Source organism: Periophthalmus magnuspinnatus, chromosome 9 (assembly GCF_009829125.3).
Source record: "Periophthalmus magnuspinnatus isolate fPerMag1 chromosome 9, fPerMag1.2.pri, whole genome shotgun sequence".
In the NCBI taxonomy this organism is placed as follows: Eukaryota; Metazoa; Chordata; class Actinopteri; order Gobiiformes; family Gobiidae; genus Periophthalmus; species Periophthalmus magnuspinnatus.
The window spans coordinates 27,977,438-27,994,419 of record NC_047134.1 but is presented as its reverse complement, the minus strand read 5'-3'; the positions used below and the strand labels follow the sequence as shown (position 1 = coordinate 27,994,419).

General features: G+C 40.6%; 1 protein-coding gene across 1 annotated transcript in view; it reads right to left on the bottom strand.

Annotated features, from left to right (window-relative positions):
• The window catches only part of ccser1 (coiled-coil serine-rich protein 1), a 219,496-nt gene that overhangs the window by 119,544 nt on the left and 82,970 nt on the right, over nt 1-16,982 (bottom strand). The window contains exons 12-13 of the mRNA XM_055223972.1: nt 15,342-15,419; nt 2,359-2,439 (exon numbers count right to left, since the gene is read on the bottom strand). Of these exons, the coding sequence (XP_055079947.1) occupies nt 2,359-2,439; nt 15,342-15,419 (159 nt within the window). The remainder of the gene's footprint in view (nt 1-2,358; nt 2,440-15,341; nt 15,420-16,982) is intronic.

Below are 16,982 nucleotides of genomic sequence, written 5' to 3'. Positions count from 1 at the left end.
AGGGGACATATTTTGACCTCAAGAGCAGCTTATACAATAAATCTGGGGGCAAGACACATTTTGGGTGAAAAATCTGCTGTGTTTAATGTTAAAAATACTATTACTTGAATAGTACTTTCCCCAAACAGCTACTTCCCCGCCCACCTCTGATGCCAAATAATGCTAAATGCCAGCTTTTGCCAACAAAACAGCTACAACAATGTTTTTTTTTTTCTTGTAAATGTGTTCAAACAGTGACAAAGCTGAAAAAATATTGCAAAAGACAAATGAAGAAGGATAGCCCAAACCACGTCCCCATTTCCGCTACAGGTCCCATTTTTAGACAGTCATCCATTAGGACTGCTGCGCTCCCAAACTGTCAGCAGAGGGCGGGAGACAGCACAAACTCCGCCGCACTCAAAGCAAGAAAAGAGCGAGCTGTAGTTTATAATGTGAACGTCTGCGCAGCAAAACAGCTTTAAGAAGAGGAAGATGGATTACACACGATTCTGCTCAGATACAGAAGAAATGGTAGAAATGTAATAAACACTGCAAACATAAGAAGATCTAGCTTAGTTAAAGGTTCACCGTGTAACTTTTCTGGGAGGGGCATGCCACCTGCTTGTCTCCATGGAGATGTTTAGTTTAATGCCTTACCGCAACATTCTAAGCAAAGCAATAGTGTCTCCATGGATACAAGCACGTGACGATAACATGAATTCCATACATTAAAGTGCACAATGTAACTTTTCTATTGGATGGTGTGCCGCTTGACTCTTGGAGATGATACTGTTTAGCCTGGAATGTTCCACAGTATGACATTAAACTTATCTACCTGGTATTTGTTCAGTTAAGCGTTTTTACTGTTGGAAAATACCTCGAAAAACACAGCAGAGTTGCCTCTCCATGGATCTGACCTTAACCTTGGCCCGTTGTCACAAACCGTTCGTCTCCATGGAGCTAGATTAGTTTAATCCCATACAAGCAAAGCAATAGCATTTCCACAGAGACCAGCAAGTGGGAAATAGTTGCATCGTACAGCTTTAAAATAACTTGAATTCAGGATATGATTCTTAGCTTATGAGATATTGACAAGTAAATATATATTTAACTGATTTAACTACATCATCTGACTAGTTTCAATGCATTATTCCTTATTTTAAGATCATTTGGATAATTAGAATGTCTAATTATTACTTGACTTGGTGGGATAGTGGTAAATGTTGATCATATTTTTACACCTGTCAAGTGGCATTTAATGAAAAAAGCTGAAAAATTCGATTCAGTCAGCTGGGCAAACATTTTAGAGAAGGACTCTCAAACCAATTGGCCTGGGGACCAATTGAGGCCCACGAGATGATATTGTGTGGCCCGCAAGACAATATGAAAGTTAATGTGGCATTACCAGGTTGCGTGTAGAAAGTTCGGCCAAATCGGTAGTAAACCCCGAGCACATGTGTCACTCGCGCTGTGTCCTCCCATCACAAAAGATTCAACAAATAACAATGTATATCGATAAAATCCACAAGAATTGGCATATTTCTTCATGTATGTTTAAAAAGCTTTTCTTGTGGAATACCCAGCCTCATCCTAAGGCCCCCAGATAATTTGAGTTCTTCAGTTTTGGTCAGATTCCTGGTGGTGCACTGCCTTATATCTATCTGAAGGGAGGAGCTGACTACACTGAAACTAACACCTATTGTTTACAGTTGCATAATAATTCAGGCGCTCTCACAACTTTTAACATACTGGTTAGCACTGTTGTTCCTTGTTTAAATTTAGGTCTGAGGATGGAGTTATAAATAGGAGAAATTATGCCTAAGGTGCCCATTCCTGTTCAAAGATAGATTGTCTTTCCTAACAAAAGTTGCTTCTTTAACTCCCATCTCACACTATTTCTTTTCTTTGGCCAAAATCTGGCTCCCTTCAGATAAATATAAGTCAGTGTCCACCAGAAATCAGACCAGAACTGAAGAAGCGGCTTGGATGAGCGGTGAAACATCTTCAGTCTAAAACCTTTGTTCAGCTGACAGAAATTTTTCTTTTGTTATGGATCATACTTGAACAACTGAAGGATTACACAGACAAAAACCTAGGCAAAACTGTTATATATTTTAGTGAAATGTGTAGTGTAACCTGCACTTAAAATATTCTACATAATAAATACTGAAATCCACATAACAGATATTGCTTTTTTGCAGCGCAGACGAGAAAAGCATTGTCCCGCACAGATTCCAAAGAGGATTTCCGCAGATCCACGTTGGCTCTGTGTGTACATATAATCTGAGTGCTTCCATAACACACATTTTCATAAACAGTCAGTGGCTATAGCGGCTTTGAACAGTAGTGAGCGGGTCCATTTTGTCAGCGCACACTCACCTCTGGCCCTGTGTGTTCGGTCTGCGTGGTTCGGTCGCTCATTTGGCAGTCTTTCATCTTCAGGGCAGCTCTGGAGCTCTCCTGCATACAAAGCAAACCCAAACGCATCCGTCACGGCCACATTCGGCACAACAAATGAAAAAGGAAATACATTAGAAGACCAACAAAATGCTTAGACAACAAAACACAAAAAAGTACAACTTGCTCAACCAAGTAAAGAAACAAGAGAAAGAGGAGAGCAGTTTGAAGAGGTGTGCGTCAGTGTGTGCATTTACATGGCCAGTTAAAATGACTCCTTATGTAATAAAGGGCTTTTAATATAATCAGTCTGTGTGCCTCGAGGTTGTACCTTGCCAGTTTTTTCCACTATTAAGTGAAGGGCCACATTTTCTAAGATTTGAACGTAACCCTCGAAGAGCGCCTCAGATTTTATATTTGCGTATACATATTTTTATGACCCTACCTCTCTTCTAAATCTGCTAAATAATAATCTGATAACCCACTAATTAGATGCACAAGAGATGCACTCATCAATTAGATGCACTCATCATCAAAAAATGGTGATGTGAATGTCGTGAAACTTATATCTTGATGAATAATAATCCATTTGTGAAGCCTGGTGAGTTATGAAATACAAAAAAGGTTTATTCTTTATTACAACAGATAGGACAGGGCCTTCTTGCTAGTCTTTCCTCAGTCTCTCCCACAGTTTTTCCCCCCAAGCATCTAAGCTTTGAATATTTATGCCAGAATTACAAAGCTACATACATATCAAAGCAGAGTGACTTTTGTTTGACAGCCATGAGTTAATCAGCTTTTACACTTAGACAGGTAAAACAACCTAGAGTGTCCTGTGTGATGGGGACAGAGCCTTCACACAAGTTAATGCCTGGTCTGGGTCTGATATAGAATTTAATTTATATCTTGAGTTACGGACACAATAGCGAAATAAAAATCCCAGGATCATGTAGAGCGGGTTAATACAAACATTTTAAGACAGAAATGACAAGCCTGACAGCAGCAGTTACAGAGAGAGAGGCCACAGTTTTCCAATGTAAAGTGAATTGGAGACAGAGTCAATGGAGCCAGAAGTGCGCCCATGATCACTTCCTATTTGGAACGCAGCAGCTAGCAGGTTAGCTATGTTCATTTATATATACAGTCTATGATGTAAACATTGCCGCTGTTATACAATGAGGAATATTGCAAACAACTAAGGTCTATACGTCTTGGTTTCTGTTGACACGTTCATAAGCAAACATTTGAAAAACAGAGCTAATGTTCACTCTACTGTTGCAATATAAAGGCTTAGAACAGGCATGTCCAAACTGTGGCCCGAGGACCAAATGCGGCCCTCAGAGCAATTTTTCTTGGCCCTCACGTTTCCAGGTGAATTAGCCCATATTACTTTAAACAGTACTTTTTACCGTATATTTCTGAAAATGTACTTTAACAAGCCCATATCAAATATTGAATGTGTCCCACTGAGGATGTAAGCACGAATAAAGGTTTAGTGGTTCAGTCTAACTTGTAATAATAACACAGATTTGAAGTATTCACTGTATTGGCGACCAGTCTATGGTCCTCAATCGGCCCTCAGCTTTGTCTGTGTTTTTATATGTGGCCCTTAATGAGAAAAGTTTGGACGCGCCTGGCTTAAAAAATTGTCGTCAGTCGAACTCAGGACATTCTTGCTGTAAGGTGAGAGCGCTAACCCCTCTGTCACAAACACCATGATGTCATCAATGTGCGTCACGTGCTATCAGGTTGTGTTCATTTAATATAGTCTTGATTTGAGCCCAGTTTAGACCCGGATGTAACAACAGTGCACTTCCCTATTTGCAGATAATAAAAACCCATCAGATACAGAGAACATACAGCTGTCTCATTTTGACCTCAAGAGTTGATTTTACAATATATCAGTACAGGGGCAAGATAAATGTACACTTTATTATTACATGAAAAAAAAAAAGTGAGACAGCTAACAACCATGAAAGGAAAGGGTATGAAGGGTATGCTGCCTGCTTGTTTCCACGGAGATGCCATCGCTTCGCCTGGAATAGTCCACAGTGTTTCATTAAACTATCCACCTTGCATTTATTCAATTGGAGGTGTTTTCATGGCTCACAAACACTTGATAGATATCTGCACACGTGAGCTCGAACGTGTCGCCTGTTTGTCTCCACGGAGTTTAAATTAATCTATCTCCATGGAGACAAACAGGCGAGCAGGCGGCAGACCATCCATCAGAAAAGTTACAGGGTCCACCTTTAAAACTGGCATATTAAGTTTAGCTGAAATGTCTACGGTATACACTCTCTGATCTTGATGAATTGACTTTGACTATCTTCAGAGGTCTTAAACCTGGACCAAAACATTTTCTCCTGACGCACTTTGGAGCAGGATGCATCCACAAAGTATAAGAGCGGGGAAAGATTTATAAAAGGTGACAGCTGCTGGGTCTGGACAGCACATAGAAGGTCCAGAGGAGATAACTCATGGTTTACCAGTGTCAGAGAGGAGAGATGGCTCCTCGCGTTCACAACACACTGTAACCCAAACAACTGACAACTCCTGATTTCCTCGTCTGATGGTGAAGGCAAATGAAGAGCAATTAGATCTAACAAAAGCGATAAAGGAAGTTATATGTCTTTAAAAATGCTGTACCTGATTTATACTGTCTTAAAGGCCCTGTACCTCATTTTTTTCCCCATGTTTTTGTTCAAAATACGTCCTGCCCAGTACAAATATATTATTGTATAAGTAGTTTTTGAGGTCAAAATAAGTCCGCAGCGTTCACCTACTTTTACAAATGTGAAAAACAAAACTGATGCATTATAAATTGTTTGCAGCAGTTCAAACTTATTGCTGACTTTTCTATCTCTTCCTTGCATCTGATGAGTGTATATGCACGTTTCACAGCAAGACTAACAACTAGCATGCTAACAGAGCACCACTTGTTGTTTCGCAACCTATTAAAACATTTGTAATTACACACAGACATAGTGATCTCATTTTAACCTTAAGAGCGGATTTTATAATTCCAAATAACAACTGTAATGTAATGTAAGTGTACGGTACACTTTATTGTCTCCATAGGGAAACTGGTACTAAAAAAGTAAGTAAGTAATTTTAATTCAGCCAATAGTCTGAAAACAATAGCAATGGAAAAATGCCCGTGTTTCTATTTCCATGTTTCCCTGCTGTCACCACCTTACCCCCTACAAAATCACGGAAATGTCACACGCACAGATACACACACACATACACACACACACACACACGCACAGACACAACACAGACTTGTCACATACAATTGTTACGTCTACAAATGATGTTATGTCTTGGTATGTCTTATCACCACTTGTCACTACTGTATATGTATTGTCACTATGTTTTATTTTCTAAACATGCAGCTATTCATCCCGTGTTGACTGTGTGTCGGTGCTGTACTGCCGATTTTCAGACACAGTTTGAAAAAAAAAAGCATTTCTTAAATTAGAACTCAAAAAAAAAAACTCAGTGTACTGTCTTTCTGTGTAAATATCTAATCTTACAACATATTTGTAACATGCGGCTTATATTCGAGTATGGCTTATATATGTACAAAATTTATTTTCTTTTAAAATGTATCTGCTGGGGCCTATATTCAGGTGCACTCAATAGTCCTCAATTTATGGTAATATCTGTCAACCGAACCAAGAATGGTTGGCTTTTTGAGAAAACATCCCAATCCCCATCCTGTCTCTGGTCCATATGGAAAAGGGACATGATCATATTCTAGACTCTATGAAAAATTATCTATTCTTTTGCAGCTAACAACATCACTCCCCCAGTTATTTTAACAGTCTGGAAAAGAACTGATGAACTACAACAGGTGAGCTGACTTGTCACACATAAAATTACACACACAAGCTAGTTAGCATTAGCCAGCTGTTTTTCAGTTAGTCACTTGTAGCTTTTTGTTTCACGCTCATTGATTACACGCTGCTGAAAATGCACTCTTTAAATCAATTTTGTGTTTTTTCTTGAGTTTTCAGCCTCTTTTTTGGCCGTGTTTGCTAATCCGCACATTGCGTCACCACGGTAACAGCTGACACATACGTGCATACATCAAATAGTCAAAAAAAAAAAAAAAAAATGCTGAAATGCTGAAAATTGAAAAGCATTATCTGCACAACCAACTGAGAATGTTTTGCTTTTTGACAAAGTTACATCCTATCACTTTGGCCCATATGGGAGAGTGACGTAATTCTGATCTATTGTGTTATTTTGTTCTTCCCAGGGTGAGATTAAAACCTGAACTTCAAATCAGTTTCAGTGAGTCATGCTGATGTCTACATGAAAGCCCAATGGAGGTTATCCACAGTTAAAATGTAGCAGAGAAAGCACAGTCCTTCAGAATACAGCAGCAAAGAGAAGAGAGGAAAGAGGGACAGGAGGGAGGAGAGAGACGAGGAGGAAGAGAGAAGAGTGAGAGAGGAAGGAGGAGGGAGAGAGGGCGTGTGTGGGAGAGAGAGCAAGAGAGAAAGGGGGGGCAAATAAGGAGAAAGAGGGAGAGAAAAGGAGATAGAGATGGGGAGATAGAGAGAGATTGAGAGAAAGAGTGTGTGTGTGTGTGTGTGGGTGTGTGTGGGAGGGAGTCAGAGAGAGGGAGAGAGAGAAAACTCATAAAAAGTGACAGGCAGTGATGGCCAGCCAGCAAGCAGGTCCTTCTAGGAGATAATTAATAGGTTTTCACTGGCAGATTTACAGAGGGAGGCAGAGAGAGAGAGAGAGAGAGAAAGAGAGACTGAGAGAAAGAGAGAAGGGGAGGAGAGTAAAAAAATAGAAGGAAAGAGAGCATGAGAGCAGGAGAGAGAGAGAGAAAGAGAGGATAGGAGAGGGAGAGACGGGACGAGGGGTGAGTGGGGAGAAAGAGGAAAATGAGAATGGAGGGAGGAGGAGATAGAGGAGGGAGAGACAGAGAGAGAGAGAGAAAGACTTGGCTATGAAGTGCCCTTTCCGTCAGAATGCTGCAGCTGCCAAGGTGTTCTTTAGCCCGGCTCAGATAACTGATGTGGATGTCTATAGTACTCCTGATAACTAACGCAGTACATATGCAAGGAGCAAAATGTACAGGGTGGCACTCGGGCAGAGAGGTTAGCGTCCCACTGAAAAAAGCATCGGAGCCAACTTATAAAACAGCACCAGTCTTTACAACATATATTTTATTAAGATTGTGCTAAAATACTTTTTCCTAGTTTGAAAGTTTTGGTGAAGTTTATGATGCTACTTCTCAGTTGGACACGGGCAGCAGATAGAGGTATAGCTGTTACCGATAGCAACCATAAAGTTAACAAGGGCAAAGACATCTCTAAATTAGACAATAGGTAAGATTTGACAAATAAAAATAGGCTTTTATTACACTTACATGTTCAAGTAGGGCCCAGGAGAGATTGCTAGATTACTCAAATATACATGGATGGCATCTAAAACTACTTCAGCCAGGTTTTTGATGAGATAACGGTATTATGAGATAACATGTTAGATCGATTTCACACTTTTTTTTTTTCTTTAAACGCTCAGAAAAATGTGTTTACCTGCATAAATTTTCCCTGAAGTTTTGATGACATGGGCTGTGTCTGAATGTCCACACTATTCTCTAGTTAGGGCACTATTCAAGGGTCATGCCATTTTTAGTGGTGTCCAAATGTCCGGTTTGTGAGAAAATAGTGCACTCATAATTTCCCACAACGAAGTAGCAGGCATCAGTCGTCACTAGACCAATCGATGTAGACCACGATGCATTGCGAGAGTTGGACAAACAGCAGCGCAGCAACAGGTCTGGACATTTAACTGGACATAACACGACTGAATGAAGCAGACAGAAGCGCTGCTGAACCATGATTATGAATAAAACTCTTAAATAAATTGTTGCTATGTAAAGTGGAGCATTGACCGATTACTAGAGCTTGAGCTGTAAACTGAGAGATCCTTTCCACAGTTCAGACAAAAACTTATATTTGTGTGCCAGTCCAATCTGCTCATTATTTATGACAGAAATCAGATTTTAGCCTTTAGACTTTTTTCACCCAGACCCAGATCAATCATGTGACCTGAGTGTAGTGAGTTGTGTGTCCTAAAGAGGGCACTATATAGTCTGCTATATACTGAGGCTATGTAGTGAGTGAGGGGTTAGGGGCTACGGTGGACATTCACACACAGCCAAAGGTAGAGGAATCCATTTCGAGGACAAAAAAAATAACTTTATTCGCCACTTAACTGGTGTAAAACTATGATGTTTTGGCCACAGGTACTACTCAACCAAACCAATCATGAGAGAAACTTCTGTCATATGCAGTTTAAGTCTCAAAAAAGTGTTTTCTTTAAATTCAAACCCCCGTCTCATCATCTGTGCGTGTTCACCACCACCTGTCCGTTCGTGATGGGTTGATCCAAGTGTGACAGGAAGACAAAATAAATAAATAAACAAAATGGCGGCTTCACTAACTCGACATATGGGAGGTATTTTATAACAGTTGTTCAGAATAATGACGGAAAAGTTATGCAAGAACGCGCGACGACGGGAGACTCGAGACTAAACAAAGCAGCTATGCTAAGTAGATACTAGATTGGATTGTGTTTCAAATTATAATTATTGTCTCCATGTTTCTTCATTCTCAGAATGAATCGTGCAAAAAAATAAAATTATGGGGAAGTAAAACAGATGCGTTATGAGAAAGTGCTACCTGAACTTGAGCAATATTTAAAATGTCAGAGAGAAAGAAAGAGAATGCCAGAGGGATAGAGAGATGGTGGGGTGGGGAGAGGAAAGGGAGGAGAGAGAGAGTGCTAGAAAAAAAAAGATCAGGTAGGGGGGTGAAAAGAGGGGAGAGACACAGAGAAATGAAGGGGGAGAAAGAGAGCAAGAAAGAGAGAGAGGAAAGAGAAGGGAGAACAGAGTTAGTGAGAGAGGAGAGAGAAGAGGAGGGAGGGAGAGAGAGAGAGAGAGAGAGAGAGAGAAAGTTATGAGAAAGTGCTATGTCTGAGCCCAAAGTTGTATTTAAAATGTCAGAGACAGAGTGGAGAGTGAGAGAGAGACTGATGGAGAAAGAGAAAGAGAGAGGGAGGGAGGAAAGAGAGGAGAAGAAAAAGGGAAGGAGCTCGAGAGAGAGAGAAAGGGAAGGAGAGCGATGGAGGAAAAGAAAGCGAGGGAGAAAGCCGAGAGGGAAAGAGGTGAAGAGAGAGGATAGAGGGGGAATGAAGAGAGATGAGAGAAGGCAATGAGAGAACATGAGAGAGGAATACAGAGAGAGAGAGAAATACAGAAAGAGAGAGAGATACAAAGAGAGAGAGAAAGAGAACTTAGACACTAGAGAGAGGAGTGCATTTCAGGATATAGTTGAAGCAGAGGAGAGAAACAGAAGAAAGGGAGGGTGAGGTGAAAGAGAGAAAGAGAAGAGAGAGAGAGGCATATTACATATTTTCATTGTGTTTCAAATTATAATTATCCATCCATTTTCTTCCCCTTTATCCGTCGGGTCGCGGAATTATAATTATTGTCTCGTAATTTCGTCAGTTTTCAAAAAAAGATTCTTGATTCTATACCTGAGTCTGAAGCAGGAGAGGAGGGGAGAGAGAGAAGGAGGGGTGAGATGAGAGAGAGTGTGAGGGAGGGTAGCGCATGAGAGACTAGAGGGAAGAGAGAGAATGAGGGAAGAGAGGAAGAGAATAGAAAGGAGATAGAAGTTTAAAGAAGAGATAGGGGAGAGAGAGGGGGAAAGAGGAGAGACGGAGGGTGAGGAGAAATAGAGAGAGAGGGGGGAGAGAAAGAAGGCTAGAGAGAGCAGGAGAGAGGGAAAGAGAAAGGATAGAGAAAGACAAGGCGAGAGAGGAAAGCGGGAAAGAGACTAGAGAGACAGAAAACAGAGACAAGATTCTTTAAAAAAAAGAGATAAGTCGGGGGCACATGATAGAGAGAAGATAGAGGGAACAAATTGATAAAAGAGATAGTGATGAGAGGGGAGAGAGAACAGAAAGAGAGGAGAGAGACCACAGAGACGAGAGAGAGAGAGAGAGACATAGATAGGATAGAGAGAAAGGGGGATAAAACAGGTAATTGAGAGAGGATAGAGAGGGAACAATTTGAGAAGAGAGATGGTGATGAGAGGGGAGAGAGAACAGAAAGAGAGGAGAGAGAAGACAGAAACAAGAGAGGAGAGGGAGTACATATGACATAAATTGTGATTCAAATTATAATTATTGTCTCGTAAGTCCTTCTTTCTCAGAGCGAATCGTGGAAAGTAAAACAGCTGTGTTATGAGAAAGTGTTACTTGAGCCCAGAGCAATATTTAAGACGTCAGAGAGAAAGAGAGAGAGCGAGGGGGGGAAGGGTGGATAGAGAGGAGATGGAGGTTAAGATAGGGACAGTGAAAGAGAAGAGAGGAGAGAGGGAGAGAAGCGAAGAGAAGCAGGAGGTATAAGGAGGAGGGATAGACGAAGACAGGGGAGGAAGAGAAAGAAAGAAGACAAGAAAAACACAAGGGAGAGAAAGAGAGGACAGGATCGATATAGAAAGGAGAAAAAAGGTGAAGAGAATAGAGACGAGACAGGAGTTAAGAAAGGGACAGTGAGAGAGAAGAGAGAGAAGAGGGAGAGAACTGAAGAGAAGCAGGAGGCATAAGGAGGAGGGATGGAAAAAGACAGCGCAGGGAGGAAAAAAGGGAAAAGAGAAGAGGAGAAGAGAATAGAGAGGAGGCAGGTTAAGAGAGGGACAGAGAGAAGAGCGAGGGGAGGGAGAGAAGTGAAGAAAAGAGAAGCCGGAGGAAGAAGGATGAGGGATAGAAAAAGACAGGGAAGGCTGCAAAAAAGAGGGGAGAGAGAAGGCAGAATCGAGAAAAAAGAGGAGAGAGAGAAGAGAGGAGGGGGAGAGAATTGAGAGGAGGTAGATTAAGAGAGAGACAGTGAGAGAGAACAGAGGGGGGAGGTAGAAAAGTGAAAAGAAGTAGGAGTTCTAAGGAGGAGGGATAGAAAAAGACAGGGGAGGCAGCAAAAAAGAGGAGAGAGAGAACGCAGAAGAGAAAAGAGGAGGGAAAAGAGGGAGAGAATAGCGATTAAGGTGGATTAAGAGAGCGAGAGTGAAAGAGAAAAGAGAGAAGTGACGGGATAAAGAAACAGGAGGGATAAAGACAGGGGGAGGAGAGAGAAGACACAAAGGTGAGAGAGAAGGAGAGAAGAGATGGAGGGACAGAGAGAGAAAGGGTAGAGAGAGAGGAGATATTACACATGCTTTATTGTTTTTTCTTCATTCTTCGAAAAAAGATTCTCGTAGTAAAACAGCTGCGTTATGAGGAAGTGCTGCCTGAGCCTGGAGCTGTGTTTAAGACGCCAGTTCATATGGAGAGAAAAACACAAATGATTCTTTTTTGTTTTGGATTAGATCAATATTACACCTGTACAGCTGTGCAAGGCCCACGGAGAGAGAGGGAGAGAGGGAAGAGGGGTGGGGGTGATTGGAAGAGAAAGGGAGCAGAGGCAGAGAGAGGAAAAAGACAATGAGACAGAAGAGAGAGGAGAGGAAATAGAGAAAGAGAAGAGAGGACAGAAAATGAAAGAAGAGAAAGGGGAAGATAAAGGGGGTTATGAGAGGGAGGGTGAGAGAGAAGAGAAAAAGACAAGAGAGTAGAGAGAAGATGGAGAAAAGTGGGACAGAGAGAGAGAAGAGATGGAGACAGGGGAGGTGAAAGAGGTTGAGAGAGAAAGAAGGAAGAGATAGGATAAACGGAGAGGAGAGAGGGTGAAGAGAGAAATGAAATGGAATGAGGGAGGAACAGAGAGGGAGAGAGAAAGAGAGAGTAGAGAGAGGGAAAAACTGAGGAACAGAGAGGGAGAATAGAGAGAGGAAGATACAGGGGGTTATGAGAAGGGGTGAGAGAGAGGAGAAAAAGATGAGAGAGAGAAAGAAGATAGAGAAAGGCGGGACAGAGAGAGAGAAGAGATGGAGAGAGGGGAGGTGAAAAAGGACAGAGAGAGAAAGAAGGAAGACAGAGAGGAAAAATGAGAGGAGAGAGGGTGAAGAGAGAAATGAAATGAAATGAGGGAGGAGAGGGTAAAGAGAGAAGAGGGGCAAGAGAAGCAAAGTGAGTGAGACGATGGGAGGAAAAAGCGAGGAACAGAGAGGGAGAGAGAAAGTAGAGAGAGGAGACAAAAGAGAGGGGGGAAAAGGAGAAAGCTGAGTGGGGATAGAGAAAGAAAGGGAGGAGAAAAAGAGAGGGAGAGAGAAGAGAAGATAGAGAGGGAGAGAACAGAGAGAACTGAGAAAGAGAGGAGAAAAAGGGAAAGAGAAGAGGGGTGAAGAGAGGGACAGAAGAGAAAAAGAAGAGAGAAGACGGAGAAAGACGAGACAGGGAGCGAGAAAAGATGGGGAGAGGGGAAATGAAAGAGGAGAGAAAGAGAAGGAAGACAGAGAGAATAAATGGAGGGGAGACAGAAGGTGAGGAGAGAAATAAAAAAGAAGGGCAAGCAGAAGTGCGAAAAACAAAGTGACTGAGACAATGAGAGGAAATAGAGAGAGAACACAGGGAGAGGGAGAGAGGGAGAGAGAGAGAGAGAGAGAGAGAGAGAGAGAGAGAGTGAGATGAGAGGGAAGAGTGACAAAAATGTGCTACTAGATCCAGAAAGCATGAAACAAACAGATGCCAAATGAGACAGTAGTCAGCGGGTTGGACTGGCACCACAGAGCTGTCTCATGACTGGCACATTACACTGCTCACGACTGGCATCATCTGGGCATTATCCCACTCTGATGGACCAAGATAAATACACACAGGTACACACACACGGGCACACACAGACACACAAGTACACAGATGTTGGGCTTGCGTGCTTCTGGGGGACATCACACTGACTTACATTCAGTTCATTTATTCAACTGGCAATGTTTTTGTTTTTTTTTTTATGCTAGAACATACTCTGAAAAGCAAGCACTGTTCTTACTTTGAGTACTCATTTCTTTACAGATCTGAGCTGCCATATGCTCGTCACCATGGAGATATAGGTTTAATGCAATACCATGGAACATTCTGGACGTAGCAATAACATATCCTCTACCAAAAGAGTTCCACAGTACGCCTTTACACCATGCTGTTGCTCTAATAATGAAGGATTTACGCCGTGAAGACCTGGTTTTTGTCCCTATAAGAGACACAGGTCCCCATGACATGAGTTTGTACGCAGATTTTAGTCTCCGCAATGTGATAAAGATCTGCCCACGGGTGCTTAGGTACACAAAGTACAAGTGTCAAAGGAGACAGGACAAAACTGAGGGGGGGTTTTCTAAGAACGAGCTGGAATTCTATACAAATGTAGATCTCTGCTGTAAAATTTCACAATAAAATGTATTAAAAAACACATAGGCGTGTCATGATAATTGCTATATATACTTTTTTTGGGAAGGGGGAGGGCAATATTTATCGCAGGGACTTTTCCCCCCCCTTTGTACGATTGGGAATCTTGTTATTAGGGCTGGGACAAAAAGAGAGAGAGGAATGGGGAGAAGACAGGGGAAAGGAAGAGAGAGAATAGAGAGGAGACACATGGGATTAAGAGAGGGACACCAAGGGAGAAGACAGAAGGGAAGAAATGTGCAAAACCATATCATACAGCCGGGGAGAAAGAAGAGGGGAGAGAGAAGAAAGAGGGAAAGAACAGAGATAAAAGAGGGTGAGGTGAAAAAGAGAAAGAGAGAGACAGAACACAGATGTAAGAGAAATGAGAGAGAGTGGTGGGAAGCTTATTATTTTTTTGTACCATGGTAAGATTTGAGCTGAAGAGGCTTAAATAAATCACTTCTATGACTCATTAAAAGATGCAAAATAAAATAAAATATTCTGTTATTCATTACAGCACATATATTGTACTTTTAGGATACACATATTTTTTGATAATCCTGCTTTATAAAATAGGTTCAATTTTATCATTTATCATCTATATTTTCTTCATCAATATCGGGACACACATTCAAAATGGCCTTTTCTGAGCTCAAAAGTATACCTGGAGTGGCAATTGTATTTTGCATCATTCATGCATTAATGAATCTTGTGCTCCTTCTAAGCACTCAAAAAACAAGCCATTTTGAATTTCCCAGGATTGTTATGTCATAGTCATAGTCTGGAGTTGCACAATTTTGAGTTCTAAAAGTTCAAATGCCAAAGCAAAACTGCACAAAAGCATGTTTTAAAGGTCAATAACAATACAAATAATGCATAATATTTACTGTTTAAAATAAAGGTTGAAACTATGCCTTTTGTAGCTGTGAAATATAGTGTAATGGTGAGCAAATCCAAACGATTCTTTGGTTTGGTCCTGATTTGATCTTCGTTTATTCCTGCTCTAGTTCAAGTGCACTTCTGTTATGGTGTGTGTCCAAAAGTAATACAAAAAAGCCTCTATATTATATTGTGAATGAGGAGAAGAACTTGAGAAGTCCTTTAATTTGGTCCAATGAGGTTCATCTAATCTTCCCATAATTTATTATAACAAATTATTTTTTCAGACCAAGGTTTAGTTTGTTTTCATACCTAACCGTTTCAACTGCACTCTAGAGCTCTTCCTCAGTGGTCACGTGATGTTGCTGTGACGTGTCCGGTCAGCCCAGGTGTGTGAGAGTAAAAAAAAAATGGGATGATGGAGCGTTTTTATTCTTACACACCTGAGAGACTGTCCTGAAAAAGTCGGTAGGAAGACGGCACCAAAATATTTAAATAAGCTGACCGGACACTTCACAGCAACATCAGGTGACCACCAAACTGTCAGGTATGAAAATAAACTAAACATTGGTCCGAAAAAAGAATCTATTACAATAAAAAAAAAAAAAAAAAAGTTATTGAATTTAAATTTTAGGATCTCTGAATGCTTCCAGTTTATAGGTGTTACCGCAACCCACTTTGCCAATGTTATGTCCTTCAATTACTGAATATGAAAAAGAATAATACAAACATACCAATTCGGCCTGCAGTTTGAGGATCAGCTCGTCCTTCTCTCTCAGCTGCTGCAGCAAGGCCTCTTCTCTACCGGAGTCCTGAACAAAACACAAAACGATCCAATGCTATAAATGACTCTGGACAAAAGGTGGAACAAAACAGACAGACTAATAATACAGGATTACTCAAACATGTGTGAATGAAACAAAACAACTCCAGGTATGTTTTTGAGAAGGCAACAGCATTATAACACGGCTTAAAGCTAAAGAATCCATTTTGTGTAATTTAGGATCTTTAAGTATCGCACAAAAGGGATTGGACTGTAAGATGTAACACAAGTGCAGAGATATCACTTCATAAGATGCTTTTTAATTCATAACACTGCAAGTTTCTGTCCTTTTTAACCAACCTTTTATTTTCAGATTTTACAATTTTGAGGTGTTTGTTTTGGTAGATTCTGTTCAAAGTGCATATTTCAAACACATCTAGTTTAGCAATTCAGGCAAAAAAACAAAAAAAACCAAAAACTGCTCCACTTGTAATAATCAAGTGCAATACTGTAATATGTTCTTTATATATATAGAGAGAGCCCAATGAGAGCTCTCAGGGTCTCCTTTTCATGAGTAACCTGTTCAAGTAGAGAAAAATATGAACAAAAAAACAAAGCAAAGGAAAATAACCAAACGCTTTTTTCCCCATCTCAGTTCTAGCGCAGCCAGTTTTTATACACTGTTTAAAAATGTTCTTGTATCAATGATTAACAAGTGAGATATTCAGGCAGTGTATCAAGTCGACCCTTATAAATACATTTTATACAGTGTTGTTCTCTTCTGACAGATCGCGATGGCCAACCTACTTTTTCATAGAGTGCACAGTGATGGGTTTTAAATTCATCACCTGCTATGAAACAAAGGGCTGAGTGAAAGAATGTTTCTATAGGGTTCAAAGTCGAGGCTGAAATCTGTTTATTATGTTATGTTATGTATTATGTTATGTTTATTATATCTCCATAAACTAATACAGAAAGAAAGGTTGCTTGAGCAATTTCTTTTCTATAATTCAACAGGATAGAAGATTTGTTTCTATAATAAAATGATAACATGATAATGATACCGTGATGTACAGAAGCTTACATACACTATATGTATGTCTGACATGAAATCAGACTAAACTTTTCCTGTTTTAGGTCAATTAGGATTACCAAAATTATTTCTATTTGCTAAATGCCAGAATCTTGAGAGAAGAGTTTATTAGACGATTTTTAATTACTTTCTTCATAGTCAGAAGTTTACATACAGCAAGATCACTATGCATTTAAACAATTTAGGAAACCCCTTTGGAAACTTCTGAGGTTTATTGACACACACCTCTGGATGTATTTGAAGGCATTTTCCAGATGCCACGCAAGTGCATGGGAATGTCCAGCCATCATACTTCTCAGGAAGGAGACGTGTTCTGTGTCCCAGAGATGAATGTGATTTGGTCTGATATATCAGCATATCAGCCCAAGAACAAAAGTGAAAGACCTTATGAAGGTGCAGGCGAGTAGTAATAATAATAATAATGGCTTACACTTGTAATGCGCTTTTTCAAAGCCTCTCAAAGCGCTACACTATAGTCATTATTCATTCATTTCCACACTTGGTGATGGTAAGCTACTA